We start from the raw sequence: 18,750 nt of genomic DNA, 5'->3' as shown, positions 1-18,750 counted from the left end.
AGAAGGACATTTAAGTGGCTATTTAATTGATTTTTTCTTACCTTAGACTGTCTCCTATTAGTTAGCCTTTTATTGATAATTTAATGTATTTTGTTACAATTTATTCTGTGAATTGAAGACCAAACCTACTGACCTTCTGTAAGCTGACTCTCGTTTATAGGGTCAGTCCTGTTGCGTCCTGAGTACATGGACCTCAGATAGCCTTGTTTTGGTCCGAGCTTTTCTGACTATCAGGCCAGCGTTCAGCATTACAGTAGGGCTGGCTTTTGTTACAGTTTCTGAGCAGTTTATATAAGGGAGACATTGTACATTCCTTTCCAAAGGCAAAGTACTGAAAAAGGAACAAATAAAGATTATAAAATAAAGCAGTTACTAAATGTTCCTAGATACTATTGTGGGGTCCTTAATAAAGGTACTTAATAAAGGCTGATTAATAGGATGTGACTGATATTTGTCTGAATATTACTTCTATTTATTTACTTATTTCTAGGTCAGCCGACTGCTGATTTTGGGAGGTGCCAACATTAATTACCGGACAGAGGTTTTAAATAATGCTCCAATTCTATGTGTACAGTCTCATCTTGGTTACACAGAAATGGTGGCCCTGCTGTTGGAGTTTGGGGCCAATGTGGACGCATCTTCTGAAAGCGGTCTGACTCCTCTGGGCTATGCCGCAGCGGCAGGCTACCTGAGCATCGTTGTGCTGTTGTGCAAGAAACGAGCCAAGGTAGTGGCTGCCTGACTGCCGGTTTTTTCTTCCCTTTTTCTTTCTTCTGCTGTAGTCTTCCTTATCTGCTGTGTCACCCCACGAGTCTAGGTATTATGGAACAGATCAAAGGGAGTGCTAGCTCTGCATACATCCCAGTGTTTGCCCACTTGCCATTGCCAGTTCCACGCTGCATCTGGACACAGTCCTAAACCTTTGACAGGCACTTAGGAAGCTTCATTTATCAGAAGCCACGAGAAGTCCCTACCTAACAACCAAGAAATCCTCTTCTGAGCTCAGAGTGAGGAAGGAGAAGTGGAGGAATAGGGAGACTGTAGTGGGAAGTCTGAACTGAATGGTGTCTGCAGACACTAAGCCTTTCATGTGTAGAGAAGAAAGGTTAGCCATGGAGACAAGAACAGAGCCCAGACTCCCTCATCCTATCCTTGAAGACTCCACCACAGAGGTTGGGGAGAAGATGATTCTCCTTATTTATACTCAGACTGACCAGAGGCAATCAGAAGTGTTTCTGTTAGTATATTTTAAATCTCTGAAAACATTTCTAAAAACTGTGTTTGCTTTATAGTATCTCAAGAGCCACTGATATAAAAGAACTCAATTTCAAAATATTGGTGAAAAGAAAAATGCTGGTTTCGGGCCGGCCCCGTGGCACAGTGGTTAAGTTCACACATTCCACTTCTCGGCAGCCTGGGGTTCGCTGGTTCAGATCCCAAGTGTGGACGTGGCACCACTTGGCACGCCATGCTGTGGTAGGCATCCCACGTATAAAGTAGAGGAAGATGGACATGGATGTTAGCTCAGGGCCAGGCTTCCTCAGCAAAAAGAGGAGGACTGGCAGTAGTTAGCTCAAGGTTAATCTTCCTCAAAAAAAAAAAAAAATGCTGGTCTCAAAAATATAGACCTCTGGGAAAAATTGTAGTTTCCTGGTATTTTGTTTCAGTCCTGAAAACAAACTGAGGATTTTGGTGGTTTTGCAGTAAAATATCAGTAAAATGTATGACCTCGCTCTGAGGTGTTTGATGTTTTTACCAGTGAGGAAAGTAGGACTCCTGAGATTTTTTTTGGAAACTGGAGCTGAAACTCTCAGTGAAATCCCAAAGCCTTAAATGTTTACTTTGACACAATCATGGTCCACCTATAATGTCCCAGTCGTTTGAATGAACACCTCTAGAAACAGAATGACAACTGGACCTTATTACTGTTGCTGTAAATTCATATTCTAATTTCCACCGGTCTTTTCTGCTGCTCAGTTATCATTTTATTCATTTGTCATTTTCCCCAGAGCAGCTATGTAAATCATTTGTACTCTTCTCAAGAACCTATCAATCCTGTTTTGCTCTCCTACTTTACTGAGATTGAGTTCATCTCAATGTACCTTTATGTCAGAATTCTCTTAATCTTTTCCTACACTCGTCTTTACTTCTGCCTCAAAGAAGGAAGTGTTTACCTTCCTTTCCACAGTAATTGCCTCCACTTATATTTTTATCTCAGTTATGTTGCTCATTCTCTCGCTTTTCATTTCATTCTTTTCCTAAATTCACACTGCCTTTTTTCTCAATTTCTACAAACCTGTGAATCTCTTCTGACCTGAAAGAGAAACTTCCCTCTCTGCCTGCTAACCAGAAGCTGTCATCCATCCCCTCTCTTCCCTTCAGAGTCCACCAGATCTGTCCTAAGAGTCATCTCTGCTTCCTTACCTTGCTTCCTTACTCCTCCCTAACCACTTGTAGTCTGGTTCCCATGAGAGAAAGAGGAGGCAAGTCATTAAAATCATAAACTTTGGAATCAAACTAAACTTTTTCAAAGCCCACACTCACACTTACTCTTTATAAGGGCTTGCACAAATCAATTAACCTCTCTGTCTCACTTTTTTCCATCTGTAAAAAGGATTATTAGGGTCAGTGTGAGAATTAACAGTGATAAAGCTTTTTTATTTATTTATTTTGTTTTTGGTGAAGAAGATTTGCTCTGAGCTAGCATCTGTGGCCAGTCTTCCTCTTTTTTTGCTTGAGGGAGATTCTCTCTGAGCTAGCATTTTTTGCCAATATTCCTCTTTTTTTACTTGAGGAAGATGGTTGCTGGGCTAACATCTGTGCCAGTCTTCCTCTGTTTTATGTGGAATGCTCCACAGCATGGCTTGACAAGCAGTGCTAGGTCCATGCCCAGGCTGCGAACCTGTGAACCTGGGCTGCCGAAGCAGAGCACGCTGGACTTAATCACTATGCCACAGGGCCAGCCCCCAATAAAGCCTTTTTTAAAAGGCTTTGTAATTAAGAATTATGTTTTAGGGAGATGTTTGAAACTAGGCAGATATCTTGTTTCTCATGTTTTTGTCCACTAATTTTAGGATTCATCAATGATTCCTGCTGCAATAATTATTGTTATGGTGTTTGCCTAATGGTGATACCTATTTCTCTCATTCTTTCAACATTTATTAATTATATTCCTAATGTAAGGAAGAGCTGTCCCTTCTCCTCCATGTATTTATTTATTCAATTATTTATTTATAACACCATTTATTTATGGATTCCTAGATATTTATTTTATACTACGATCTATAACCCATTGCAATTATTATTTATTTCGTTGCTCACATTGTCCCAGATTTGGCCACTGGGAGCTCCATCAAGTTGATTCCTGTGTCCTTTCAACTTCCTCTCATTATTTTATGAGCACTTCTCTACTGTCTGGCACTGAAAGATGTTCCAGACTCATCTTTTACTGTTACTCCCCCAGCCCTGGGATCCACCACTTCACCAAGGAGCCAAGATTCCTTTTATTCATCCCCTTAGTTTTTTTTTTCCCCCAGTAATTTTATTGAGATCATAATTGTTTATTTATAACGTTGTGTAATTTGGGGTGTACCTTATTATTTATCAATTTCAGAATAGACTTCTTTGTGCTTACCACCAGTAGTCTAATTTTTGTCCGTCACCATACATGTGTGCCCCTTTACCCCTTTCACCCACCTCCCAACCCCCATCCCCTCTGGTAACCACTAATCTGTTCTCTTTATCCATGTTTTTGTTATCTTCCACATATGAGTAAAATCATGCAATATTTCTCTTTCTCTGTCTGGCTTATTTCACTTAACATCATACCCTCAAGGTCCATCCATGTAGTTGCAAATGGGGCGATTTTGTCTTTTTTATGGCTGAGTAGTATTCCATTGTATATATTTATATACAACATCTTCTTTATTCATTCATCCATAGGAGGGCACATGGGTTGCTTCTACATCTTGGCTATTGTGAATAATGTTGCAGAGGACATAGAGGTGCATAAATCTCTTTGGATCATTGATTTCAAGTTCTTTGGATAAATAGCCAGTAGTAGGATAGCTGGATCATATGATATTTCTAGTTGTAATTTTTTGAGAACTCTCCATACTGTTTTCCATAGTGGCTGCACCAGTTTGCATTTCCATTAGCACTGTATGAGCCTTCCCTTTTCTCCACATCCTCTCCAACATTTGTTGTTTTTGGACTTGGTAATTATAGCCATTCTGACCAGTGTAAGGTGATATCTCATTGTAGTTTTGATTTGCATTTCCCCAATAATTAGTGATGTTGAACATCGTTTCATGTATCTGTTGTCCCTCTGTGTATCTCCTTTGGAATAATGTCTGTTCGTATCCTCTGCCCATCTTTTGTTTGGGTTGTGTTTTTGTTGTTGAGTTGTATGAGATCTTTATATATTTTGCAGATCAACCCTTTGTCAGATAAATGATTTGCAAATATTTTCTCCCAGTTGGTGGGTTGTCTTTTCATTTTGTTCATGGTTTCCTATGCTGTGAAGAAGCTTTTTAGTCTGGTGTAGTCCCATTTGTTAACTTTTTCTTTCATTTCCCTTGCCCAAGGAGACATGGTATTTGAAAAGATGCTGCTAAGTACCAGTGTCAAATAGTGTACTGCCTATGTTTTCTTCTAGGAGTTTCATGGTTTCAGGTCTTACATTCAAGTCTTTAATCCATTTTGAGTTAATTTTTGTGTATGATGCAAGATAATGGTCTACTTTTATTTTTTCCCATGTGGCTGTCCAGGTTTCCCCACACCATTTTTTTTTTTTAAAAAAAAGATTAGCCGTGAGCTAACATCTGCTGCCAATCCTCCTCTTTTTGCTGAGGAAGACTGGCCCTGAGCTAACATCCGTGCCTATATTCCTCTACTTTATATGTGGGATGTCTGCCACAGCATGGCTTGCTGAGCATTGCCATGTCCACACCAGGATCCAAACTGGCAAACCCCAGGCCGCTAAAGCGGAATATGTGCACTTAACTGCTGTGCCACTGGGCCAGCCCCCCACACCATTTATTGAAGAGACTTTCCTTTCTCCATTGTATGTTCTTGGCTCCTTCATCGAAGATTAACTGTCCATAGATGTGTGGTTTTATTCCTGGGTTGCCGATCCTGTTCCATTGATCTGTGTGTCTGTTTTTGTGCCAATACCATGCTGTTTTGATTACTATGGCTTTGTAGTTTATTTTGAAGTCAGGGATTGTGATGCCTCCAGCGTTTTTGTGTTTTTTTCACTCAGGATTGCTTTGGCTATTTGGAGTCTTTTGTTGTTCCATGTAAATTTTAGGATTCTTTGTTCTATTTCCATGAAGAATGTCATTGGGATTCTAATTGGGATTGCATTGAATCTGTAAATTGCTTTCGGTAGTATGGACAATTTAACTATATTTATTCTTCCTGCCCATGAGCATGGAATATCTTTCCACTTATTTATGTCTTCTTCAATTTCTTTCAATAATGTCTTATAGTTTTCAGTGTACAGGTCTTTCACCTCTTTGGTTAAGTTTATTTCTAAATATTTTATTCTTTTTGTTGCGATTATACATGGGATTTTATTCTTGATTTCTCTTTCTGCTAGTTTGTTGTTAGTGTGTAGAAATGCAACTGATTGTTTTTCATTGATTTTTGTACCCTGCAATTTTGCTGTAGTTGTTGATTATTTCTAATAGTTTTCCGATGGATTCTTTGGGGTTTTCTATATACAGAATCATGTCTTCTGCAAACAGCGAGAGTTTCACTTCTTCTTTTGCAATTTGGATTCCTTTTATTTCTTTTTCTTGCCTAATTGCTCTGGCCAAAACCTCCAGTACTGTGTTGAATAGGAGTGACGAGAGTGGGCACCCTTGTCTTGTTCCTGTTCTCAGAGGGATGACTTTCAGTTTTTCACCATTAAATATGATGTTGACTGTGGGTTTGTCATATATGGCTTTTATTATGTTGAGGTACTTTCCTTCTATACCCATTTTATTGAAAGTTTTTATCATAAATGGATATTAGTTCTTGTCAGATGCTTTCTCTGCATCTCTTGAGGTGATTGTGTGATTCTCATTCCTCATGTTGTTAATGTAGTGTATCACATTGATTGATTTGCGGATGTTGAACCATCCCTGCATCCCTGGTATAAATCCCACTTGATCATGGTGTGTGATCCTTTTAATGTATTGTTGTATTTGGTTTGCCAATATTTTGTTGAGGATTTTTGCATCTATGTTGATCAGCGATATTGGCCTGTAACTTTCCTTCTTAGTGTTGTCCTTGTCTGGCTTTGGTATCAGGGTAATGTTGGCCTTGTAGAATGAGTTAGGAAGTGTTCCCTCTTCTTCAATTTTTTGGAATATTTTGAGAAGGATAGGTATTAAATCTTTGTTTGGTAGAATTCTCCAGAGAAACCATCTTGTCCTGGACTTTTGTTTCTCAGGAGGTTTTTGATTACTCTTTCAATCTCTTTACCTGTGATTTGTCTATTCACATTCTCTATTTCTTCTTGATTCAGTTTTGGGAGGTTGTATGAGTCTGAGAATTTGTCTGTTTCTTCTAGGTTATCTGATTTGTGGGCATATAGTTTTTCATAGTATGCTTTTATAATCCTTTGTATTTCTGCAGTGTCTGTTGTAATTTCTTCTCTTTCATTTCTGATTTTACTTATTTGAGGCTTCTCTCTTTTTTTCTTGGTCAGTCTGGCTAAGGGTTTGTCAATTTTGTTTGTCTTCTAAAAGAACCAGCTCTTGTTTTCACTAATCCTTTCTACTGTTTATTTTTAGTCTCTGTTTCATTTATTTCTGCATTATTTCCCTCCTTCTGCTGACTTTGGGCTTTGTTCTTCTTATTCTAGTTCTCTTCGAAGCAGTTTAAGGTTACTTAGTTGAGATTTTTCTTGTTTGTTGAGGTGGACCTATACTGCTGTGAATTTCCCTCTAATTATCACTTTTGCTGCATCCCATAAGAGTTGGTATGTTGTATTTTCATTTTCATTTGTCTCTAGGTATTTTTAAATTTCCCCTTTGATTTCTTCATTGATCCAATGGTTGTTCAGTAGCATGTTGTTTAGTCTCCACATGTTTCTGACTTTCCCAGTTTTTTTCTTGTAGTTGATTTCTAGTTTCATAGCATTGTGGTCAGAAAAGATGGTTGAGATGATTTCAGTCTTCTTAAATTTATTGCAGGTTGCCTTGTTTCCCAAGATATGGTCTATCTTTGAGAGTGATCTATGTGCACTTGAGAAGAATGTGTATTCTGCTGTTTTTAGATGGAATGTTCTCTACATATCTATTAAGTCCATCTGATCAAGTGTTTCATTTAAATATACTTGTTGACTTTTTGTCTTGATGATCTGTCCATTGATGTAAGTGGGTTATTGAGGTCTCCTACTATTATTGTTTTGCTATTAATTTCTCCCTTTAGGTCTGTTAATAATTGTTTTATGTACTTTGGTGCCCCTCTGTTGGGTGCATAGATATTAAGAAGTGTTATGTCCTCTTTATGGTATGTCCCTTTTACCATTATATACTGCCCATCTTTGTCTCTCATTGTCTTTTGCAATTTGAAGTCTGCTTTGTCTAAGTAGGCAACACCTGCCTTCTTTTGTTTTCCATTACCTTGGAGTATTGTCTTCCATCCCTTCACCATGAGCCTATGTTTCTCTTTAGAGCTGAGATGTGTTTGCTGGAGGCAACATATTTTTTGGGCCTTATTTTTTAATCCATCCAGCTACTCTGTCTTTTTATTAGAGAATTCAATCCATTTACATTTAGAGTGATTATTGATATGAGGGCTTAATACTGCTATTTTATCTCTTGTTTTCTGGTTGGTTGGTTGTTATGTCTAATTATATATGGTTATTATGTTTCCGTTGTTTCTCTTCCTTTGTATTTCTGACTGCCATTTCATTTTCTTAGTTTTCTGAGAAGGTTTTCTCAGTTTTCTCTCTTTTTGTGAATTGTGGCTCTGCTCTGATTTTTTGTTTAGTGGTTACCATGAGGTTTGTATAAAAGATCTTCTAGATGAAATAGTCCATTTTCTCATAGCCTCTTATCTCCATCCCTATCTTCTTCCCCTTCTGAGTTATTGCTGTTGCAAATTTTTCTGTTTTTAGTGTTGTGAGTTTGTAACTAAGTTGAAGTGTTTATACTTACTTTTGATGCTCTCTTTCCCTTTATCTTTTAAGTTATAATTGAGTATTTGCCTCCGTGTTCTGATAGCTGCAGTTTTCTGATTTTGTCTATCTCTTTGCTCAAAGTTTTGTAGACCTTTGCCTTTTTGTTTCTAGTGGGAGGGCATCTTTAATTATTTCTTGTAGGCGAGGTCTAGTGCCAATGAACTCCCTCAGCTTCTGCTTATCTGGGAAAGCTTTTATTTCTCCATCATATCTGAAGGAAAGTTTCACTGAATAGAGTATTCTGGGCTAAAAGTTTTTGTCTTTCAATATTTTGACTATATCATCCATTCTCTCCTAGCCTGTAGGGTTTCTGCCAAGAAATCCACTGAAAGCCTAACAAGGTTTCCCTTGTAGGTTATTTTCTTCTGCCTTGCTGCCCTTAATATTTTTTCTTTGTCATTGATTTTTGCCAGTTTTACTATTATACGCCTAGCTTTGATGTAATTACACTTTCTATTAGCTTCATGTATTTGTCTGTGTTTTTGTTTGTTTGTTTGTTTTTCAAAGGAAGAACTTAATTTTGTGGGTGTGAAGATTTGCCCTGAGCTAGCTAATATCTGTTGCCAATCCTCCTCTTTTTTTTTTTTTTTTTTTTTTTTTGCTTGAGGAAAATTAGCCCTGAGCAACATCTGTGCCCATCTTCCTGTACTTTGTATGTGGGATGCCTCCACAGCATGGCTGATGAGTAGAGTAGGTCTGCATATGGGATATGAACCCATGAACCCCGGGCTGCCAAAGCAGAGTGTGCAGAACTTTGACAACTTGCCCATGGGGCCAGCCCCAGCTTCATATATTTGTAAATCTCTTTCCTTCCACAGGTTTGGGAAGTTCTCAACTATTATTTCTTTGAACAAGCTCTCTGCTTCTTTCTCCCTCTATTCTCCCTCTGGAATACCTGTAATCCTTACGTTGTTTTTCCTAATTGAGTCAAATATTTCTTGAAGAATTCCTTCTTTTCTTTTTTTTCTAAAGATTTTATTTTTCCCTTTTCTCCCAAAGCCCCCTGGTACGTAGTTGTGTATTTTTAGTTGTGGGTCCTTCTAGTTGTAGCATGTGGGATGCCACCTCAGCCTGGCCTGATGAGCAGTGCCATGTCCACGCCCAGGATTCAAACTGGTGAAACCCTGGGCCGCCGCAGCAGAGCACACGAACTTAACCACTCAGCCACAGGGCCGGCCCCTCCTTCATTTTTTAAAAATCTTAGTTCTGTCTCCACCTGTAGAATTTCTTTATTTTTATCCTCTAAATTACTAGTTCTTTCCTCCATAACATTAGCTCTATTTTTTAATAATTCTAAATTATTTTTTATTTCATTAATTGTGTTTTTCATATCCAGAATTTCTGCTTGATTTTTTTAATAGTTTCAGTCTCTTCAGTGAAGAGATTCATTTTATTCCTGAGCTCACTGAACTGCCTTTCTGTGTTCTTTTGTAAATCATTGAGTTTCTTTATGACAGCTATTTTGAATTCTCTGTCATTTAGATTGTAAATGTCTGTGCCTTCAGGATTGGTTTCTGGAGAATTGTCACTTTCCTTCTAGTCTGGTTTGTTGCTGCAGTTGCTCGTGGTGTTTGATGAACTGATCTTTTGTCAGGGCCTTTGTGGTAGTATTAGATCACAGATTCCACCTGCTACCACTAGAGGGAAGCAGAAGAGTTTCTGGTCCCACCCCGTCTGCTGGAAGCTGTGGGAGTATTATAGGTGCTTGCACCAGCCTGGGGAGCATTCAGGTGCTTGTGTGGACTGCTTGGTGGTGGGGAGCTTCCTCACCTGGAGGAGCTAGGGCCACTCCTTGGGTCTGCAGGGGCATGGTGGGCTCCCCCACCCCCCGCCCCACAGGGAAAGCCATCACCAGTGGACTAAGGGCTGCCACTGCCTCTTCCTACATTTGCCCTGGCGCATGTTCCCGCTTTTGGGGGGTTTGTGCCAGGCTCAAAAGCATCTGTGCAGATGCATGGGGCTACCAGAGGAGGGCAGGGAGTGCTCACCTATCTCCACCACTTCCCGGAGGGTCAGTCAATCCACCCTCAGATCTATAGCTGCATAGTCTCTCAGGTGTCCTGTTGTGCTGTATGGGCTTCCTCCATTGGTTAGTGAATGTCCATTTAGTTGCAGTTCAGAAGGGGGAGAGAGAAAAGGAACAGCTCACTCTGCCATGTTGCTAACATCACCTCATCCTCTTAGTTTTTGAAAATACAGTTCTGATCTTGAAAATTCTCAATGACTCTCCATTACCTACTGATTAAAATTTAGACCACTTAGTCTGGCATTCAAAAATATCTATGCTCTGGTCTCAAAAGACTCTCTCAACTTTGTAATTTAAACTTCCCCTTCATGTACCCCCGACCCTGACAAAAACTAGAATTAATCATTTCCTATCTCAGTCAGTTGAGATAGACCTTTTCTTAGTCCATTTGGGCTGCTATAACAAAATACCATAGACTGAATGGCTTATAAACACCATTTATTTCTCACAGTTCTGGAGGATAAGTCCCAAGATCATGACTCCAGCAGATTCGGTGTCTGGTGATAGCTTCCTGGTTCACAGACTGCACCTTCTCCCTTTGTCCTCACATGGTGGAAGGGAGCAAGCAAGGTCTCTGGAGCCTCTACATAAGGACACTAATCCTATTCATGAGGGCAGAGCCCTTATCACTTCCCAAAGGCTCCACCTCATAATACCATCATCTTGGAGGTTAGAATTCCAACATGTAATTTTGGGGGGACATAAACATTCACACTGTAGCAACTTTCCTTCTGAATCCATTCCTGATTCTAGCTGGGAATTCTCTGAAATTTTATTACACTTTTACTTTCTTTATGACATTTATTACATATTCCTTTTTGTTGGACAGATTTTTGTCATATTGGTCACATCTCCCCTACCTTCTTGGAAAATCTTTGAGAACAGAATCCGTATTTTACTATCTTATTCACCTTTTTATCCTATGTGGTACCTTGCACATAGCAGACATTCAGTAAACATTTGTTGTATGGATGGCTGGGTGGAAATAAAGCTGAAGAGAACAAGATACAGAACTCACATTTCAAGTACTCTAACTACCACTGGAAGGGAACCTGCCTACTTGCCAGAAAAAAACTGCTCATCTATTGAGACTTGTAGCTAGGGACCTCATGGTTGGTTGATCTTAATTAGGCTCTTCTTTTGAACTAAACTTGTACCCAAGACTGCAGTTGTAAAAACTGCTGTTGAAACTTAGTCTAGCATTAAGCTCCGAGTACCTCTAGCCGTTTGGGCCAGATCTTTGAGATTCTGCCCTCCCATTGGAAGAAAGAAGTGGCCTCTGCCTAAGCTTCCTGGTCAAATGTGTGATTCATGATATGAGATATTTTGCTTCTTTGGAAAACCAAAGAATTGGAGCCTCAAAATGTTTTTCTTCCCTTTCATGATCTCAAAAGACAGTTTTTTGTGCCAACAGAGCCTGCAAGTCTTTCAAATCTTTGTCCGAAAAGAACTATTTGAGGACAAAGGAGAATTACCTCAGAAAAGCAAAGCTGGAGCTGGGAGTTTTGTTTTTTTGCTTATTTTGATATGAAAACAAAAGCCTGACCTTATGAAAAGAGGGGCATCTACCAGAGTTATAGCTCAATGATGATCTAGCCTGAGTAGGAGAATATCTTCTAAATTTTCTCAGAGATGGTTCAAGGAATGGGAAAGGATGAATTTTAGTAGTCCAGACATGTGCAATGGGCTGATGCGACTAGATTGGGAGTACAGCCACAAGTCTTTGTTCACACAGATTTCTCTGTCCCCTCCGCTTAGGTGGATCACTTAGATAAGAATGGGCAGTGTGCTTTGGTCCATGCTGCGCTCCGAGGTCATCTGGAAGTTGTCAAGTTTTTGATTCAGTGTGACTGGACAATGGCTGGTCAGCAGCAAGGAGTGTTTAAGAAGAGTCACGCCATCCAACAGGCCCTCATTGCTGCAGCCTCCATGGGTTACACCGAGGTAAGAAAGCAGGTGATAAGATTTGGGGGTCTTTTTTTCAAGCTATGTGTTGAAGGCCCTAGGAAACTGGGAGAAAAGGGTTGCATTATTGCAAAATTGCCAGCCTAATTAATATGAACTAGCTTTTTGATCCTTGCTCTCAGGAATAGGGAGATTAGACTCACCAAAGCACTTGAATTCTCAAATGCCAAGGTACCTAGAGTTGTGGGCATAGAACATGAGACTTGGAAAGGATCTTGGAAATTATCTAATCCAGTTCCTCCCCACTTTCCACCACTACTTAACAGACAATGACACTAGGCTCAGAGTTATTATTTGTTGACCTGCGTTCACATGGGTAGGCGTGTAGAATGGGAAGAGCACAACATCTGGAATCTTAGAAGGACCAGATTTGAGTCCCAGCTTTGCTACTCAGTAGCTCTGGACCTTGGGGAATTTACCCAATCTCTCAGAACCTTAGTTTCTCGTCAGTAAAGTAAGGCTAATAAATTCTTTTTTACAAGACTGGTATGAAACGTGCTTTGTAAACTGTTAAACACTATACAAATGGTATTTTTGCTAATTTATTTATTAATGATAGTAATAATATAGTGGCAAAATACATGGATTGGTAGTGTACTAGGAAATGTTTAACAATCAGCTCTTGGGAAGGGAGTGGAGTAGAGCAGGAATGTATGTGTGTTTGTGTGTGTGTGTGTGTGTGTGTACCTACATACTTAAATGTATTATAAATTTTACTTTAAGATAATTTTTTTTAGTTGTAAAGAACATGTAGCACACAGTTTACAAATAGTAATGAAATATACAATACTCTTAATTGAATGCTTTTGTTGATTTTTGCTAAATTTGTATCCATAGCCAACCTATGATTGCAACTCAACCATGATTTGATAAATGGAGTTGCACCCCAATTTGCCCTTTTCCCAATAATTTTGTCATTAAATCTGATGTGTGATCTACTATTAAACTATTTCTCACCTTCATACAAATTATATTCATTAAACTGGAACCTCTTTCAGCTTTAGTACTAAATGAAATTCTGAATTGTAATGTTTGCCAGTTTCCAAGGTGTAAACAGTCTCACCATGGCTGATTTCAAGCTACCAGTGTGGCATCACTGAACACAAAGCTGGGAAGAGATGCACACAGTAGCACACCATTATGTAGTATTTCCACCATACAGAGACAATAAATATAAAAAACTTAAAGAGCACAAATAATAGTAAAATGTAGTTAAATAACTAGGAAGTTATGAGATTTCATGTTTTTAGCCTTCGTTTTTAACATAACTTATTTGTTATTTAATTTTTAATAAACATCTTTAACAACCGACTTTCAAAATTCCTTAAAACTTATCACTCCGCTTTCATGGGCTGGTACAAGTCAGCTCATCACTGCATTGGATGCCTCAGTGATAGGACTGCACTGTCAACCTACCTGATATGTCACCAAGGAAATAGTTAGTAAAATCAGAATTTTTATTATCTGTGGGAGGCTTTTTAGCTCTCTCTACAGTCAAATTCCTGGAAACAGAGCTGTTACTTTCCTTTGTTGTTAGCAGCTATTCTCCCTTTACTATCCCCAAAACAGTCCTTGTACTTCTGAGAGGAAAAAAGAAGATAATTGCTCTACTCTGAAGAAATACAGGCCCTCAGTTTTCTCCATATTTATTTTTTGGTTTCTGTTTATTGATTTTGTTTTCTCTTTATTTATTGGTAATTTTATCAGGAGGATGAGGGATTGTTTCTTGAACTTAAATATGAGAAATATGTAATTTTTAAAAAATCACATGCTATATAAGTGAATTGTGTTCAAGAGAAACATGTAAACTGTACCTAATAGAACAGATGCTCATCATGGCAACTTTGGGTTTCTTTGCTAGGACAGTCAGTTCTGATTCCTTTTGTGTGCAAGAGATTTCATGACAGTGATCATCTAAGTATCTTCCAGACCTCATAGGCTGGTGTCAGTAGCATAGTTTTCTACCTGAAGTTTGAGCTGACACAATTTCTTGTTTCAGATTGTCTCCTATCTACTTGATCTTCCAGAAAAAGATGAGGAGGAAGTGGAGAGAGCACAGATCAACAGCTTTGACAGTCTTTGGGGAGAGACAGGTACTTCTCACAGACATTACTCTCTTCTCTCGTGAATGTGTGGAGACACTCTCTGCATCTCCCACCCTGACTTTTTCTCCGGCGTACCTTTGGCAGTCTCTGCCTTATGGCTTTTGTATTAAAGTCTGATTCAGCCAAAATAAAAAGTCAAGCAATTTCCTTCTTTCAATCCTCTTGCCCTTTGGATTCTCCAAACCATTAGTACTGGAGTCTCCTTTCAAACAAAACTTTCCCCTGCTCTTGTTTCCAAATATTTTTAAAAGACTGAAAGTTTCCTTACAATGTGCCAAACCAGAGCAGAAAATAGTTGTGGACTTTCTCTTTATGTGATCCTTGTAGCTGTTAGGAATAAATATTTCTCCCATCAAAAGAACTCTTTCCACCTGTAGTTGTGAACCAGGAGGTTAAATTTTTAGCCACACCTCTGGCTTAACCAAGTGTTATTATGGCAGAGTGGTATCTGACGTGGTTAAACTGATTCATTATGAGGAAAGTTGCCATCTGAAATGCAAAATGAAGGTACCACCCTGTAAGGCACAGCCCTGTGCAAGCCCTCTTGGTGTGTAGCAAAATGATTTCTATATTCCTTGGGACTTACTATACAAACAGAGGCTCTTCTTGTGGCCTTTGCAGGAAATTATTATTGTCTTTCCCCTATGTCTAAACTGGAACATCTGGAGAAACATTAGTAACCTTTTATGTATTTTTATGAAACCAGGGCAATGAAAACTATAGAGTCACCACAGATATGTGTCATATTTGCCAGGAGAATTAGACCAAGATTGAGTTGGCCAATTTAGGGAGACTGTTTTACTAAGTTAAAAGGGTATATGTTTTGGTTAGGGTCAAAGGGTTATTAAAAATAAGAGAAGACACTTGAATTCATTTAAAATTTATAATTACCTGTTCAATTGTGATATTTCTACCCATGGCAAAAATCTTAGATAGTTTTCATAGCTTCTTTAACATCACGAAGAATGGTCCCAAGCTCAGGAATTTACTTCTCAAACAATCCCTCCCTCTGTAAGAGCCAAAGGGAGCAGATGCCAGGCAGCTGCAGCTTAAGAGTCCATGAGAGATTAAAAGAAAATGTGCAGCTGGAGACAGCTGCTGTCTCTGGGACCCCACCCTGAGGGAAACCAGAGGACAGACTGAGGGAAAGGGACTGACCAGGACATTACAAGTTCTGGAGTATGCATACTGTGAACTGGAGCTACAGAAGGGACATGTTGCTTCACTGCTCCTATCAGCACAGCCTTCCCCAGCACAGTGTTGCTCTACCTCCCAACAGACTCCTGTCCGCCAGGTCGTGCACATGTAACCACTGGAGAGGGCAAAGAAAAGTAGTGGCCCAGTGGTGATAACGGATAGGAATTACAGGACTAATAGTCATAGTCATGAATATCAAACACATCTAGTGCTGTACTTGAAAGAATTCCTTAAAAATGTTCAAGAAGGTTGTGGACTAAGTGGAAGACTTATTTTTATTGATATGAATTTCTTATTAGAATAAAACTTTATGGCCTCAGGACTTTTAAAATATTTCATGCTTTAAAGTGTGCAATAAAGTTTGTTACGTTAATTCTCTTACATATGTATCATATCTCAAGATTGTAAAAAATCAAAGTTTCATGTCAGTTTGTTTGCAATCAGAATTGTGTTGTGTTTAACTTGATATTTATATGAAATAATTTCAGCATTATAAACTTGAAATGCTATTTAATTATGAGTTAGAATAAAATTCATTCATAGTATAATTTATAGATCTATAAAAAGTTATTTGACTGGGGCTGGCCCCGTGGCCGAGTGGTTAAGTTCGCGCGCTCCGCTGCAGGCGTCCCAGTGTTTCGTTGGTTCGAATCCTGGGCGCGGACATGGCACTGCTCGTCAGACCACGCTGAGGCAGCGTCCCACAAACCACAACTAGAAGAACCCACAACGAGAAATATACAACTATGTACTGGGGGGCTTTGGGGAGAAAAAGGAAAAAATAAAATCTAAAAAAAAAAAAAAAAGTTATTTGACTTCAGAAAAACTGGAAAATAATGTCTTTGCTATGTAAAAATGTCCCTACAACTCACCACTAGTATAAAATAGACTATGGGTTGCTTTTCTATTTATAATGGTGGATTTACTAAGTATACATGTTTCTTTCTAACTTATAGCACATAATCATTTAAAATTTATAATGACTCATTGAACTGTCATGTTTCCTCCAATGACAAAATCTTATATATGTTTCCCTTATATAGTGAATGAAGGTCTATGACTTGCAGGTGGTTAGGGTCTCATAGCTACAACCCTGGCCTAAATTTTTACCTATGGAAAATATGATGGTCATGATGTTTTCAATAATCTGCATCACTTACTATATCAAATCTACGATACCACTAACTATAAGAAACTATATAACCATTATTTTATGTGCCACTACAAAAAAATCCTCTGCCTATTAAACTGACACAATTCTTTATTATCACATCAATTGTAAGATGCATCCTGATTTCAGAGGTGTTAAAATGTGAAGGAAAAAAGTGTGTCTTAGAATCAATGAAATATCTCTTAGCATATAGTGAAATATGAATTGAGATGTAATTTTTCTCTATCTGATTTTCTAAAAGCAGATCACTAGAATGTCCTAGTTGCCTTTGTCCTCCTTTTGCAGCCTCTTTATCCTTCCAGATAACATCTTCCTACATCCAGCTTTCACCATCTGACTGACCCCTCCTGTCCCACAGGGTTTTCACAGACTTCTTATAGAACAACTCAGAAGAAAAGCAATTAAGGTGACAAGATTGTTCACCACTCCCTCCTCTCCTTTGTCTTATGGGCACAGACCAGGACCAGCATTAAAAGCTTCTATCAGCTCTTACCTGAGCCATTCCATGACCCCAAAGAAGCGAGAGCTCACAAAATAAGCAAGATACCCTTAATTCATGCCCTCATCATCTTTTACCTAGATTATTGCAACTACCTCCCAGCTGATCTTGTCTCTAACCTCACTCTTTTGTGATTCATCTCCCAGACTTCAGCCAAAGTGATTTTTCTGAACCACAATCTGTTCATGTTGCTTTCCTGCTTCATTGACCACCTGTAGCATGAAGTTATTTAATGTATCATAAAAAGACCAGTCCTGATCTCCAGCCTCATCTGTTGCCTGTCGTCTCCAGTAACTCTATAGCAATAAACATGCTGTTTCCCACCTCACTGCCTTTATACATGCTCTTCCTAACTAGCATGCCTCCCCCATGTCCTTACATGCCTGTAAGTCTCCTATTTTTCCTTCCGCACCTAGCTCAGATTGTCATCTCTTCCTGGAGACCTTCTCAGGCACTTATTCCTGTGTGAAACCCCATACAACTTCCATGGACTTATCGCTGTTATGCTCATCACACTGTATAGTATTATATTTCTTTATTTGTCTGTTATCCTTACTCAACCGTGAGTTCTTGAGAGCAAAGACAGTGTCTGACAAATAGCTCAATAAATGTTTACCTAATTAATGTTGTTTTGGATAACAGTGCTCAGTTTATGTCTCCCCAACCACCTCCCTCCCATTGGTCTTATGTGACCTGTCTGTACTGTACTCTTTCAAGGTTGAAAATAGATAAGCAAAAGGACCATTTGCTTCGCTGCGTTCTCTTTAGTGTCTGCATTCCATCCAAGCAGACTTTGGCTATTTCCCTAACTCTGAGCTGCATCCTGTCTGCCTCTTCAAACTCTTTAGATGTTTCCCTTTGAAAAAGGACCGTTGATGTCAGATAATCTCATCAGATGCGGACAAGCTAGGGAACAAATTCTGTCACTGGTCTCTCAGGAAGAGATTGGGCTCCAAACTGCTGTGTTTGCTCTAAAAATCAGTTTGTTGTTTTACAGAACTGGCTTTACCTTAATCTTATTTCTTTCAAAAGGTTTTAACAGTTTTTGATAAGACATACAAGATCCAGCCAAAGCAACTCCTTGCTCTTGGATTTTGGAAAGTACAGATCCCATTTTACATAGTTCTGTAGTTCTAAGATGAAATTGGCCAGCTGTGTTAATGACCATGTCCAGCTATCAGCTGGAGCTTCCTGCCAAATTACGTCATAACCTAAGCAACAGAGATGATAGAAACAAAGAAAAAGGCCAAATGGAACATTCTCTCTCATATAAATGTGTTATCCAGTGGGTTGGAATGGGCCAGCCAGAGCAATACAATTCCAGGTTAGAGTAGACAGTATAAGTTTAACTTTCAAGATCAGCACTGGTTGAGAATTTTCAGCTGTGTGCAATGAACTGGAATCATGGGTTAGAGGCTTGATTCTGAAATACTGTGTGTGTTTTCCAGGGCGCTATAAATTCTTTTGTGAAAAAGAATGTATTTACGCCCCCCTCCCCCTCATACATAGAACATTATCACCTTATCACCTAACAGCTACTTTAAATGGGATCGGAACATGGAAGTTAGATCCAAATCATTTGTTTTATGTATCAACAAGATGATTCTT

At 38.9% G+C, this 18,750-nt stretch overlaps 1 protein-coding gene across 14 annotated transcripts in view; it reads left to right on the top strand.

Moving 5' to 3' along the window:
* Positions 1 to 18,750, top strand: part of TANC2 (tetratricopeptide repeat, ankyrin repeat and coiled-coil containing 2) — a 388,516-nt gene that overhangs the window by 346,187 nt on the left and 23,579 nt on the right. For all 14 annotated transcript variants that reach the window (XM_070227084.1, XM_070227082.1, XM_023652253.2 and 11 more), the window contains 3 exons: positions 491 to 727; positions 11,964 to 12,149; positions 14,170 to 14,263. In XM_070227084.1, the coding sequence (XP_070083185.1) occupies positions 491 to 727; positions 11,964 to 12,149; positions 14,170 to 14,263 (517 nt within the window). The remainder of the gene's footprint in view (positions 1 to 490; positions 728 to 11,963; positions 12,150 to 14,169; positions 14,264 to 18,750) is intronic.

Source organism: Equus caballus, chromosome 11 (assembly GCF_041296265.1).
Source record: "Equus caballus isolate H_3958 breed thoroughbred chromosome 11, TB-T2T, whole genome shotgun sequence".
NCBI lineage: Eukaryota > Metazoa > Chordata > Mammalia > Perissodactyla > Equidae > Equus > Equus caballus.
This window is presented reverse-complemented; position numbering and strand designations above follow the sequence as displayed.